The 15,174-nt window shown below is 39.9% G+C and overlaps 1 protein-coding gene across 1 annotated transcript; it reads right to left on the bottom strand.

The window, feature by feature from the left end:
* Nucleotides 1-14,365: 14,365 nt before the first annotated feature.
* Nucleotides 14,366-14,926, bottom strand: LOC137619554 (protein FAM200B-like). The gene has a single exon (XM_068349676.1). The coding sequence runs from the start codon at nt 14,924-14,926 to the stop codon at nt 14,366-14,368; it is 561 nt and encodes a 186-aa protein (XP_068205777.1).
* Nucleotides 14,927-15,174: the final 248 nt, after the last annotated feature.

The raw sequence follows: 15,174 nt of genomic DNA on the forward strand, positions 1-15,174 counted from the left end.
GGAGTGGCTATGGTGTAAGAATTGCTAATAGAATTATCAGTGAAATCTCTACGGGGGCAAAGAAGAATTATGTACCCATAGAAAAGAGAGATGGATCTGTTATAAAAACAGCAGATGAAGAAAGACAACGTTGGATGGAACACTTTATTGAGGTCATGAAGAGGAGATACTAAAGGAATACTTGGATTGATATGTCTGAAGCTGATGAAGACCTTGATGGGCCCATTAATGAATTCAGAGTATGAAGTCGAAGCTATTAGTAAAAAACTCATGAAATGGAAAACCCTGGATACGAGGGAATAACTGCTGAGATGATATTGACCGAAAAGGAAGTGACCACCAGAATACTTACAAAATTATTTTGTAGAATGTGGCGTGAAGAGGAAAACTTGATGAATGGGAGTTAGGAGTGTTGGTGAAAAAAAAAAAAAATAGATAAAGAGGTGACCTCACTGATAGCAATAATTGCAAAGGTATTACGCTTACGTCAGTTTTCATGAAAATGTATAGTATGCTTAATCTAGAGATACTGGAGAAATATTTATGAAAAGCTGAGGGATGAACATGCATGATTTATAAAAGGTGAAAGTTATACTGTACAGCAGTGAGTAGAACATAGAAATTCACATTTGATGGTATTTGTGGACTACGAAAAAGCCTTTGATAGTGTGCACCGGCCAATTTTGTGGAGAGTCCTGCGTTATTATGGAGTTTCTCTAATATACGTAAATTTGATTAACTCTGTTCATGAGCATAGCAAGAGGAAAGTTAATGTTAATGGAATCCTATCAAATGAATTTCCAGTGAACAGTGGAGTACTCCAATAGAATGTGCTGTCACCTAAGTTGTTTATTCTCCTCGTGGAATTTGTAATGCAAAGAACAGTTGTGGATGGTGAAGAAAGAGTGGACTGGGTTAGTAATAGGAAATTAGCTGACCTAGGATGCTGATGACGCTTTCATTATTAGCAGGACACCACTGGATTTTTGTATGCTTGCTTTCCATAATGCATGATATATCACATCCTGAGGTTGAGATCAAGATAAATATAAGAAAGACATAGATGATGAGAACAGAACATACAACGGAAGATGAAAATCATTGAAAGGAGAAAGGATTATTGAGGTAGAATCATTTAAATATCAAGGAACTATGATCTCTAATACAGGTTTTTTAGAATTGGAGTTTAATGAAATATTGAAAAAAAGCAAATCAGTTAATGGCTAGATTAAGTGAAATTTGGAAATTATATCGCCTGAAATTACAATATCAAGCTATATATAAGTTTAGTGAGATCGGTGTTACAGTATGGGCATGAGTCATGGTATGACAATGAAGCAATTTCCAACAGATTTAGTAGATTTGAGAACAACGCCTTGTGACGGGCCGAGAGAAGGTTGTGAACTCAAAGGCAGGATGCAAGCAACTGAGTTATAATATTATAGAACACTCTCCTTTATATAAAAAACCTCAAGGCAACAGGATATAACATGTTTACAAGACAGACAATGTCACAGAGGAAAACCGGAGACGTGAATTTTCATGTTTGTTTTAGTGCGAGGGAAGAGCGCAGATACAAGCATAATATATACAAAAGGAATTATGTACAATTGTGCGACACACGGTTGGTACATGGCTCCCCCCGTAAAAATGACATACTGTAGATGTTAAATAGGGCGCCCTGATCTAGAGAGTCGAACTGTAGGCGGGTCATCTGGCAGAAGATAAGCAGGTTTTAGACGATCAATGGAGACCCAGTCTTCTTTGCCCCGAATGTTTAGGAGGAATGCTTTCGGACTACGTCGGATCACAAGGAAAGGGCCCGTGTAAGGGGGTGTTAGTGGTGGCTTGCTGGTGTCGTTGCGCAGGAAGATGTGCGTTGCAGAGTGCAAGTCCGTTGGTATGTGATGCTTCGCTGGGGGCTTGTAAGTCTGCGGCACGGAGTAAATTTTCCCACGACGTGACGTATGCGCTGGAGATCGTTGGAGGAGGTTGTAGAAGGAAAATATTCGGCAGGGACGACCAACGGGTCGCCATACACCATTTCAGCTGCCGAGACGTCGAGGGCGTCTTTAGGAGTGGTCCTTAGTCCCAGGAGGACCCAGGGAAGCTGAGTAAACCAGTTGCAATCCTTGCAGCGGGACATCAAAGCTGCTTTGAGGGTGCGATGAAAACGTTCAACCATTCCATTGGCAGCGGGGTTGTAGGCCGTTGTCTGATGTAGGGTGATGCCCAGGAGATTCGCTAATGACGTCCACAATTGAGAGGTGAAAGTGGTTCCCCTGTCAGAAGTAATATGCTCAGGGATACCGAATCTTGAAATCCATCCAGAGAGTAAGGCAGATGTACATGAGGCGGACGTTGCAGTTTCCATGGGAATGGCTTCAGGCCAACGAGTGGAGCGGTCGATGACAGTAAACAGGTAACGATGTCCTTGTGATGTGGGTAGGGGGCCTACAACGTCGACGTGAATGTGTGCGAAACGACGCTGAGGTTGAGGAAAGGTGCCCACTCCTGAATCCGTGTGTCGATGTACTTTGGAAGTTTGGCAAGAAGTACAAGGGCGGACCCAATCCTTAGCATCCTTAGAAATGCCGTGCCAAATGAACTTTGCCTTCGGCAGCTGTGCAGTAGAACGGCACGAGGGATGTGAAAGGCCGTGAATGAAATCAAACACCTGTCGGCGCATGGGAGCAGGAATCCAAGGTCCCGGTCTACCAGTACTGACGTCACAGAGGAGGGTGGTGTTGGAGTCTTTGAGGGGAAAATCTTTCCAACGGAGGGACGTGCAGGATATCCTACAAGCTTTATACTCTGGATCCTGTCGTTGGGCTTCAGCCAGGGCGTTGTAATCCAATCCCAGCTGAACGGCAGCCAACGTGTTTCTTGACAGGGCATCGGCAACGGGATTCATTTTCCCAGGGACGTATTGGAGGGTGCAATTGTATTCATCCACGGCGGAGAGATGTCGGCGTTGACGGGCGGACCAGGCGTCAGACTGTTGAGTGAAGGCGTGCACCAGAGGCATGTAGTCTGTGCGAATGACGAAGGGCGTACCTTCTAAGAAATGGCGAAAGTGACGGACAGCCAACTGCACCGCCAGCAATTCTCGATCGAAGGTAGAATAACCCGATTCTGCCTTGGATAGTTTTCTGCTGAAGAAGGCCAATGGGCGGGGCGAGCCTTTGACCACCTGTTCGAGTACTGCACCAATAGCGACGTCGCTGGCATTGGTGGAGAGAAGGAGAGGGGCATGTGGGATAGGAAAAGTGAGAGCCGCAGCAGTTGATAGGGCCTTCTTTGCATTGCAGAACGCTGCTTCTTGAAGGGGACCCCACTTCAGGTCCTTTGGCTTGCCCTTGAGGGAGGCGTAGAGGGGAGCAAGAGTGGCGGCAATGGCTGGCAGAAAACGGTGATAATAGTTGATCATGCCCAAGAATTCCTGCAGAGCTTTGATGGTCGAGGGCGCGGGGAAATTCTGAACGGCTGCTACCTTCTCAGGGAGGGGATGGACTCCTTCAGGAGTGATACGGTGCCCTAAGAACGACACTTCGTTGGCGCCAAAGGTACACTTGTCGTACCGGACTACAAGGCCGTTTTGTTGCAGGCGGTCGAGCACGATGCGCAGGTGACGGAGGTGTTCCTCTTTTGAGGAGGAGAACACAAGTATGTCGTCTACATAACATACACAGAAAGGGAGGTCCCCTAAGATGCCATCCATGAGACGTTGAAACGTTGCCCCAGCATTACGAAGGCCAAAACAGGAGTAATTGAAGGTGTATGTACCAAACGGAGTGGTGATGGCGGTCTTGGGGATGTCTTCTGGGTTCATAGGCACCTGATAATACCCCTTCAGGAGGTCGAGCGTAGAGAAACCCTTCGCTTTGTGCAGGTAGGAGGTCACATCGGCAATGTTTGGGAGGGGGGTAGTGATCCGGTTCTGTTTGCATGTTCAGGCGCCTGTAATCCCCACACGGACGGAGGGAGCCGTCTTTCTTCAGAACGATGTGTAAGGGTGACGACCATGGGCTGGAGGCCTTTTGGCAAAGGCCCATTTCCTCCATTTCGGCAAACGTCTGTTTGGCGGCTGCCAATCGTTCCGGTGCCAGACGTCTGTATTTTGCGAAGACTGGGGGTCCCGTCGTCTTAATATGGTGATAAATACCGTGTTTGGCAGGAACCGTGGCCGTTTGGCGAAGTTCTGGACGGAAAACTTCCGGGTACGACGTGAGGAGGTGGGCGTAGGCATCCGTGGGTGCGCTGATGTGGTGACCGAGGTTAGAGGGGGTGGGTTGAAGAGGTGTCGACAAGTACGAGTCTGCGTTGACCAATCGTCGGTGGGCAACATCGACCAGCAGGTGGAAATGAGAGAGGAAATCCGCACCGAGGATTGGCATTTTGACGTCAGCAACGAGAAACTTCCAATTGAATTTACCGTTTCCGAACGATAATGTGAGGTTCTCGTAACCGTAGGTGGGTATCGCAGATCCGTTGGCAGCTACTAAGCGGACGTCGGCAGATGTAGACAGACTACGTCGTGCCTTGAAGAGTTTCCTTGGCAAAAGAGAATGACAAGCACCCGTGTGTACCAAAAATCGCACGCCCGTTCCTGCATCCTGTAAAAAGAAAAGATTAGAAACATGGGAGGCCACCGCCACAAGCGATGGCCTACTTACACGTTTTTTGGCCACTGACAATCCTTGGCACATTTCTTCGCAGTTGCCCTGAATCTGAAGTGGTAGTAGCAAAACTGCGGCGGATGGGAGGTAGTAAGTGGCTGTAGAAGTCGTTCGTTGGGGCGCGAGCGATTGGTGGGTGGTGGGCGGCTTTGTTGCCCCTTCGGCACGTCACGGGGTAGGCGTGTATGTCCTACGGCATTCATGTCAGCTTCGGTTGACGTTGAATAGGCATCCTCGTCGTCAGGGGTGGAGGCGTTGATGGAGGTCTTGAAGTGGCTGTCCATAAGGGCGTCGGCTTTGGTCATCAAGTCCTTTATGGGTAAACTATCGACATCGGGTATGGCAGCGCGTACAGGTTCGGGTAAACGGCGTATCCAAAGGGCACGAAGTAGGTTCACCTCACTAGGAGAGCCGTCTGCAGCAGGTTGAAGGCGAGCGATACTGGTCATTTCCCTGAGGGCAAGCGAAGCCCTTTGGTCCCCCAACGGTTGTTGCGAGAGCTGAAAAAGCTTTGCTATACGGGCGGCTGTCGACGGCGAGTACTGCTGCAGAAGTTATGTTTTGAGGGCGTCATACGCTATTGGGGTGTCTCCTTGTTCACAAAGCCAGTCGGATATTTCTGGGAAGGTGTCCTCGGGTATCGCCGCGAGAACATAATCCTCTTTGATGGTTGAGCGAGTCATGCCCCTGATACGGAAGTGGACTTCTGCGCGTTGAAACCAAGCAAACGCCACTCCGGTGGTGAACGGTGAAAGTTTCAATGGGGCGGCTGCAGCGCCAACTGCTGTAGTAGAGTCCGTCTCCGTCATAGTACCAACGATGGAGGGGCGAGGGAGGTGGGGGTGGAAGGCAGTGGGAGCGAGTCGACTTCCGGGGTCACCAATGTGACGGCGCCGAGTAAGGTTGTGAACTCAAAGGCAGGTTGGAAATGACTGAGTTATATTATTGTAGAACACTCTCCTTATATGCAAAACCTCAAGGCAACAGGACATAACAAGTTCACAAGACAGACAATATTACAGAGGAAAAACCAGACATGAATTTTCATGTTCGTTTTAGTGCGAGGGAAGAGCGAAGATACAAGCATAATATATACAAAAGGAATTATGTACAATTGTGTGAAACACGGTTGGTACAATATATATCCATATATATAAATATATATATATATATATATATTTATATACATATACATATATATATATATATATATATACTGTATATATATACATATATATATATATATATATACATGCATACATACACATATATATATATATATATAACAAATTGTTACCTGCGTAAACGGCTCTGAGAACCTTGTATTATGGCAGCTTGTGCGGGAGAACAAGTGAGCACAGTGTTGTAGTACAGTTTGGCCGCTAGTAAGTATATATATATATATATATATGTAAATATATATAAACATATACATATATACATATATATATATATATATATATAGTGACATATTATATTTTTATTTCAGTGAAAATAACCTCATTTACTGTTACACGAGTAGAAATTTTAGAAAGTACGAACTCTGGGTATGAGGTGGTTTGGGCATTTAATTTGCTATAAAAACTGAAAATATTTTATCCTGTTTCAAAAGAAATAGAATATTATTTTAAGGGGGGGGGGGGATTTTTTTAGATGGATTTATGTAGTTACGCGCCGTGTTTGTCAGGAACAGTAAAACACACTTCGGTCTTGTGCATTTCATACAAACTGCATGTTTTCGCCAATATATTTATAAAGGGTAAGAGGTGGTTTTAATCATATTTTCTCTTTGCTCAAATAATTTATGCACATTTTAAGTTATACATATAAAACATAATAAGAAAAGTTGGTGCACTTTTACATAGGCGATAAAAAATCAAAGTAGAAACACTACAGTTAGATGATTAGGTCCTTAGGAAGAGGTTCCGAAACAGGTTTGGAACGAGGGAGGAAGGCCCCAAATGCCATATTACAACCGATGGAATTTTAATGAAAGTTTTGCCTTGTGACTCTTAATGCGAGTGGAGTGAGAGAGCCCCCTATTTTATTATTTATATTTTACTGTCAGAGTGCAAGTTGCATATATATGGATGTGCAGCGGTTAATATACATTGATCCTTTAGCTAGCCAAAGTTGAGAATGTATAGATAGTGCCACTATATTTGGATGAGACAGTTAGCTTCATTAATTCCGGTGCACTTCACGGGAAGCTAAGGAGACGTAGAATTAATAAAAGTGTTTTTGATCATGTGTTTACAAGCATAAGTGCTTTGTTTTACAGAGAGTGTTGTCAATAGTTTCTCTTTTGTTAAATAGCGTTACCCGCTACAATGTACAGCTGCCAGACGTCTACATAGCTTCCCATGAAATGTATCAGAGTTAATGAAGCAAACTCTACTGCATGTAGATAAAACTGTGCAGCATACTTAAGGGAGGTGCAGCAGACGACTCTTTCATAGCAAAAAGGGGAGGAGAGAACAAGTAAGGAGCGAGGTAAGAAGGAAAGGCAAGTAGACTTCAAAGGTGGTAACAAGAAACCCTTAATTGAGTAACGCGAGAGATTAATAAGATGGAATGATAACCATTGCCTAATAAGGAGATAGGGCTTCGCCCACTTTACCCAATAAGCTTCTTGATTAAGAAATCACATAGAGAGTCCAGGGACAGATTTCATATGTTCATGAGATCGCTAGATCATCAGATGCTAGGCGTCTCTCTCTCTCTCTCTCTCTCTCTCTCTCTCTCTCTCTTTCTCTGTGCTGCTCCTAGCAACAGCACGGACCAAATACTTCTTGCTATTTTGATTGAATGCGAGAAATTATTTATTTAGTTTTGTTCATCGGCAACTGCTGATGACGTATCTCAAGATGGATTAATTGCTCCTCCTGTGTAACACCGTCAAAGTTTTTTAAAACACCACCAGCAGAGCGAGTTGGTGGGAGGGGTGTCTGGTGGGGGAGGGATGCATTTTGGCAAAGTGCTGATCATCATTATTATTGGCCTCTCGTGTGCTTACCACCAACTCTCCCAATCATTTGCTGACCATGATCGCCGACTATCAACCAATTACTTAATTCTGTGTTTGCTAAAATGCACGTTTTGCTCGGTTCGATTGTTTAGATTCTAGAACAGTAATTTATTGATATTGAATAGGGCTGTTTTAATCGGAGAGGGGCACACTGTAGAGAGCATGCCTTCGCCACACCAAAATCTTAACTCCAAGTCTCCACTGCATACAGCTAGAACAAAAAAAACGCGGGCACTCTGGGAGTCTGGGGAAATCTTTCGTCAGGTGTCTCTAGTGTTTCCATGACAAAACAGACGAGGTGTTGCCCTTCTTACTACTTATACGCAATGGGCAGAGCCTTCTCCAACCTTAGCGAATCAAAGACAGTAAAGGGCTGTCATTGCTAGTGAAAGCATTAAAATGTTACAAAATCTAGTTGTCATATTTAATTCAGTGTTTTCATTTGACGTTTCGAATATTCACTGCAAATACTGAATACACACACATACCATATATATATATATATATATATATGAACATATATCACAAGCACACGTGATTTTAATTAATGTAAATATCACCCACGAAATGCATTTAATACCGAATTCTATCTTGGGAATACATATTCACTTGGAATTCATTTTATGGTAACAGCTTCTGGCCGGGTGGTGATTCGAACCACCACCTGTACGGCTAGAAACTATGCTGGCAGGGACCCTACCGACTCTGCTATCAAGAGAGACTAAAAGTTTATGACAAGTCCCCCTACATATTCCTGTCGAATTCAGGATTCTGTTCATGGACTTGAAATAGACCCATCTCCACCATGATAGCTGAATCGTGAGTTTGCAACACGTGGTTATTTTAATGAACATATATCACAAGCACACGTGATTTTAATTAATGTAAATATCACCCACGAAATGCATTTAATACCGAATTCTATCTTGGGAATACATATTCACTTGGAATTCATTTTATGGTAACAGCTTCTGGCCGGGTGGTGATTCGAACCACCACCTGTACGGCTAGAAACTATGCTGGCAGGGACCCTACCGACTCTGCTATCAAGAGAGACTAAAAGTTTATGACAAGTCCCCCTACATATTCCTGTCGAATTCAGGATTCTGTTCATGGACTTGAAATAGACCCATCTCCACCATGATAGCTGAATCGTGAGTTTGCAACACTTGGTTATTTTAATGAACATATATCACAAGCACACGTGATTTTAATTAATGTAAATATCACCCACGAAATGCATTTAATACCGAATTCTATCTTGGGAATACATATTCACTTGGAATTCATTTTATGGTAACAGCTTCTGGTATTAAATGCATTTCGTGGGTGATATTTACATTAATTAAAATCACGTGTGCTTGTGATATATGTTCATTAAAATAACCACGTGTTGCAAACTCACGATTCAGCTATCATGGTGGAGATGGGTCTATTTCAAGTCCATGAACAGAATCCTGAATTCGACAGGAATATGTAGGGGGACTTATCATAAACTTTTAGTCTCTCTTGATAGCAGAGTCGGTAGGGTCCCTGCCAGCATAGTTTCTAGCCGTACAGGTGGTGGTTCGAATCACCACCCGGCCAGAAGCTGTTACCATAAAATGAATTCCAAGTGAATATGTATTCCCAAGATAGAATTCGGTATTAAATGCATTTCGTGGGTGATATTTACATTAATTAAAATCACGTGTGCTTGTGATATATGTTCATTAAAATAACCACGTGTTGCAAACTCACGATTCAGCTATCATGGTGGAGATGGGTCTATTTCAAGTCCATGAACAGAATCCTGAATTCGACAGGAATATGTAGGGGGACTTGTCATAAACTTTTAGTCTCTCTTGATAGCAGAGTCGGTAGGGTCCCTGCCAGCATAGTTTCTAGCCGTACAGGTGGTGGTTCGAATCACCACCCGGCCAGAAGCTGTTACCATAAAATGAATTCCAAGTGAATATGTATTCCCAAGATAGAATTCGGTATTAAATGCATTTCGTGGGTGATATTTACATATATATATATACATATATATATATATATATATATATATATATATATATATATATATATATATATATATATATATCATGAATCCGCCAAATCATGTAGAAATTAATTGTGTCGTAGCTAAACAATTCCTTCCGTTAACAGCTACATTAGATTATTTCGACATTAGTCATGTTCAAGTCACTGATGAAAGAAAAAGTAGCTTCAATTATTGTACGATGTTGTTCATAATAAAAGACACCGTACATGATTTATACCGGCCTAATGAACTTTCAGAGAGAGAGAGAGAGAGAGAGAGAGAGAGAGAGAGAGAGAGATCAAATGGAGCCTACTGTAGTTAATGAAGTAATGTACCAGCACATAAACTCCTTTACAGACATTTATGCATATCAGAATTTTGTTTAGTACTATTTTGCAACATTTCCAATAAAAATGATTGTATTATGCTTCTAAAAGCTCATCGTTAGATTAACTGCTAAAATCTCTTTTTCAGTTTTTAGATATTCATTGATTGCAACATTTCGTAATATGTAAGGATAGGCTACTTTACTGTACAAGATTTCAGATTCAAGGAGATGTACCGTGTCAGTCTTTAGACCCTACACCACTTGCCCTTTATTCGTATTTTTTTTTCTTTTAAATTCCCTTTTCGTTGAGCTTTGCCTTCTCACTGTCTGTGATTGTGGCCAAGAATGGTTAGCATTGACATTTGAACTAAAACTTTAAACATTTTCAGTACTATTTTTGCTACATTGCTAATTCAATCTTTATCCCAAGAGCTCTATTCGTTTGATAGCTATCGAGGCCAAATGGCATAATTAGAGATAAATATTCCAGGGTATAGATACCGGGAATATTTTGTTGGATTTGAATGCTGATCCGAATAATGGGTGTTTTGGGGGGAAAATACCCGTAATTAGTAAGTCGTTGTCTTTTAGGTGTTTGGGGGATTTGCTTCATTAAGGATCCGTATACCAACATTTATCTGACCCGATATAGTTAGATCATTGTATTTTGTAGTCCCCTATATACCTTATGTGCTGGGTAGAAAGATTTTACCGTTTTCTTTAAAATCAACCAAGATATTTTCGTTAACTGGAATAATGATAAAGGGATGGGACATATGATACATAACAATGTAAGTTTGTTTTTTTGATTTGATGGAGATTGTAAAAACGAAGATTGAGGGAAATAATTTATAATACTCCAAATACATTATTTCTAAATCCAGCTAATGAATATCTTGCCTTGCCTTCACAGAAATATAAAATAGTTCCAGGCTGGGATGGTCAAGTGAACGTGTTTCATACTGCCGCTCGGGAGAGATTTCTTTTCTGGAGGGATAGTGAGAAGCTAGAAACTAATATTGACAGCCTAAGACAAGCACCGGAGGGGAAGGCCATTCATTTTAAAAAGTAATGAGAATGTTTGATTAATCTAGGATTATAAAATGAGAGAAAGGAAGACAAATGTTAAAGAATAAATGCCTAAAGAATGAAAGAAAGGAGCACAAATGTTAAAGAATGAAGACCTATCAAGACATGTCAGGGGATAGAGGAAGAAGCTCAAAATAAAATCTAAAGAGTAGGAGAAAATATTTAGGAATCCAAGGTTATCGCTCCTCAGCTTTGTGATTTAGTGATTAGAACGACAATCAAACATTTATTTTCGAGAATTTTAATATTTGTCTTTTCCCTTTTCCCACTTACTGCATCAGCTGTAGAAATTACGTTTAACTACTACCTTGATAAGCTGAGGAGCTGGTATGGATGGCTAACGGTTGAGCACTCCGAACTAGGGCTTTACGGATAATAATGTATGTTTCGCTCGTTAGCGGCCATCTACCTGTAGTAAGTAATTCACCCGGTTCAAAGGCCCACATCCAACACCACATAGCTGTGCCAATTCGGGCACTTGATCACTGTAAATAAGGACTTTATTATACAGAGTTAAGCCTATTTGAATCAAGATTGTAAGAATGTTGTGCATGAAATTGATAAGAAGTCGGTTTGATCTCCAAGCAGTGGAATTTCTCAAGATATAAAGTTATTAGCAATTATATAACCATTTATATCTTGTCGTCAGGGTATTAGCATGGGAAATAATTTTGTGGTTATGCCATCTTCAAAAGTATTTTCCGAAAATTTACATAAGAATATATTTTGGGAATATAGATAAATCATAGTTTCATAAATTTTCGCAAAATAGCGTCGTTCTGAGACTAAAAAGTTTGTTTTTTATATTGTTGGTCGCTAAAAAAAATTTCTGATAGCTTTTGCCAGAATGTAATAGCGTCCGCATTTACCTCAATATAACTTATTTTCGATACGAAAATAAGTTATATTGATACGAAACTCTGATTGTATAGGCTGTGCTATGAAGTCATCAGTATCTATTGTATCTTTCATTAATTATCTATTAAGCAAATATGTTATGTAAATTTCGTTACTTAGCAAACTCCCAACAACAGCAGTTATTTTATTCTACTGCTGCTATCTTTTACATATCAACTAATAATGAATACGGTTAGAAATATTTGCATGAACATTAACGGCTATCAAATAATATTTAGGGCATGATACAATATCTTACAAGCTGTATCAAGAATATTCATTTAACTTCTCTCCACGCCCCCTAAAACAGAAATGACTTTAAGTCTCATTTCCTCAATGTCCGACTTGCTGGGGCAAGGGGTGGTGAAGAGGAGACTTTCCCTCCGAACCTTCCGTGGAGTGTCACCTACGAAAAGGTAGTAACTTAAAAATGATATATATATATATATATATATATATATATATATATTCTTACGAAGCTGGTCTATTGTAGAGTGAATAATTTATTGATGCATTTTATTCTTATATTTCATTTGTGTATTTGAGGTGAATAGCTAACTCCTAAGGGAAGTTCCTTTCGTGTAGGTATAAGTTTGGTATGTAAATTACGTAAGAATTTTATTGGTATTTTATTTGTGTTCTTCATTCAAGTCAGTATATGTAAATTTACGTTATTCTTCAGAATTAATTTTTAATTTCACGTCTTTGTTACGAAGTCTTGCGTAAACTTTTTAAGAGTGTTATATGATCCATACGAGATATAAACAAGGTCTTGTGTAAATCTTTTGTATGTTTTTATGAGGTATTGCATCATGTTTGTGAGAAAATATTCAATTCTTATATTTGCCACGTGATTTCAAAGGTTCTCGAAAACCCCAGTGTTAGATTTTATCTTTTTTTTTATTTCCAAAAACGGTGGGTGGGCGGAGCAGCTGAGAGAGAGAGAATTACCTGAAACCAAGGTTCGTCCCTAAAATTTTTATCTAGTTGGTAACTCTGGCATCGCTAGGTGCCGGCCCCAAGCCACAAGAATAATGTATTAGAATATTCTAGAAGTAACCAAGTCATATATAAGCGCCCCCATGGATGCACAGAGACAAAAGAGTCCCAGCCTGTCCTGTGGATGAGCCAAAGTACATCCCTCTCTCTCTCTAGTACCTATAGTGTGTCGCCTCCAAAGTGATTTTGTGCCCCAACGTAAATCTTGTGTTGAAATGTTATGAAAGACGTTAAAGGTGATTTTAAATTTATAGTGTTGTGGTGAGTGTTGGCATTGTGTAAATCATTGTAACTGACCCAGTGAGATTTATGAAAATAGGTGAAGTTAGTAAGTTTATCAGTTACTTTATGTACATTCTTCAAGAGTTTAAGCATTAGAAAGTAATTATTTCTTTTGTCTTATTAAAAGGTTTTATTCAGGTTTAATATTTCAAGTCACGTGATTATAGAATATTCAGAGCGCAACATTTTTGTCATATTTTAAGTTTAGTTCAGACTTAATATCTCTAGTGATATATCTTTTTAATTAAATTCTTTCAAAGTGTTGTAATTTATATAGCAGGGCTACTCAACTATTATGAGGAAAGGTCCAGTTAGACAAGTTCCACTGTATACATAGGTCCGGAAATTTTTATTACATGAAATCATCTAAATAAAACAACCAATTCGAGAACAGGGTAGTAAGCCATGATTTTTGTTAATTTCATATTCACTGTTTGTTTTATTTATACAAATTTTCAAAACGTGGAAATAAAAGTATTAACTTTTATACCTAAAGTATAAACAAGACTTGAATGTTTTTCTCTATAAAAACAACTGAAATTGAGAGTTCTAAAATGAAATACTGTTTCATATTATGGTATTTTAATAATAAAAATTCACCTCTTTTAAAACATAACAGGATATGAACATTCCCTCTCAGAAAATAAAATGAATTTTCAAATAAAAGAAAAAAAAATCAAAACACCACAACAAGAATTTAGTGAGAGAAATTGAGAAAGCAGATTCGCAGCAGTAAGTGGAGCCAAACATTGTGAAAATTTGCACTGCTAATCTGTGAAGTGTAGGAAAATTAGCAGGGGATCCGTCTTTTGACCAAAATGTTTCTGGTGTACAATCACAGAATACTTGTTTCAGTGCTACATTCTCTTGAAAGTCAATAAGTTCCAGTTGGATTTTAGCACCATCTACCCATTTCCAGGTGAGATTTGCTTCGACTGAAAATTCTGTGATATCTGTCACTAGAAAAGGGTTTTGAATGAACAGCAGCAACTGTTTTCCAAGAACAAAATCATCAAAGCGAACCTTAAAATTGTTGATCAGCTTCTCAATAAATTGGACATATTTAGTGTCTGTTTCATCTTTACGTTCCTCCAAAAGTCTTGGAAAATGGAAAAGTTGGCTCTGAATATCGTCCTTGAAAAGTTCAGTTTTTTCTGGAAAGCTCGAATTGCTGAGATCAAGTTGGAGATAGTGTGTTTTTCCCCTTGTAGTTTGACACTGAGGTCATTCAAATGTGACATTATGTCTGCCAAAAATCCAACACTTTCAATTTTCTTGTCATCTTTCGAAAATTCAGAAAATGCCTTTGTCTTCACACTGTTTTGATCCTCCAGGAAAGTCTGCAACTCCTTCCTAATTGCCCAAAATCGCTCCAAAACTTTGCCTTTACTTAGCCATCTCACATTATTGTGCACAAGTAAATCGTCATAGCTTGCATTGACCTTGGTAAGAAAGGTTTGTAGTAGACGATGTTGTAGTGCTGACGTTGATCGAAGGAAGTTTACTAGCTTCATAATAGTCTTCATTACTTCACCATATTCATCTCCCAGACTGGCACACAGAACTGACTGGTGGATTATGCAGTGGTAACTTATCATGTCCGGATTATCTTCCTTTATCTTCTGTTAATGCAAGAGCAGTAACAGAAAATGCTAAATCACTTGGAAACTATTATAAATAAATAAATAAATAAATAGATATATATATATATATATATATATACATACATGTATATAAATATATATATATATATATATATATATATATATATATATATATATATATATATATATACATATATATATAAGGTCCTAGGAGCATTCGTAAGTTAAATACTGTACATAAG

This window comes from Palaemon carinicauda, chromosome 2, assembly GCF_036898095.1.
Source record: "Palaemon carinicauda isolate YSFRI2023 chromosome 2, ASM3689809v2, whole genome shotgun sequence".
Taxonomy (NCBI): Eukaryota; Metazoa; Arthropoda; class Malacostraca; order Decapoda; family Palaemonidae; genus Palaemon; species Palaemon carinicauda.

What these genes read in the sequence shown, in the direction of transcription:
- LOC137619554 (XM_068349676.1), bottom strand. Translation starts at nt 14,926, where the DNA reads ATGATAAGTTACCACTGCATAATCCACCAGTCAGTTCTGTGTGCCAGT.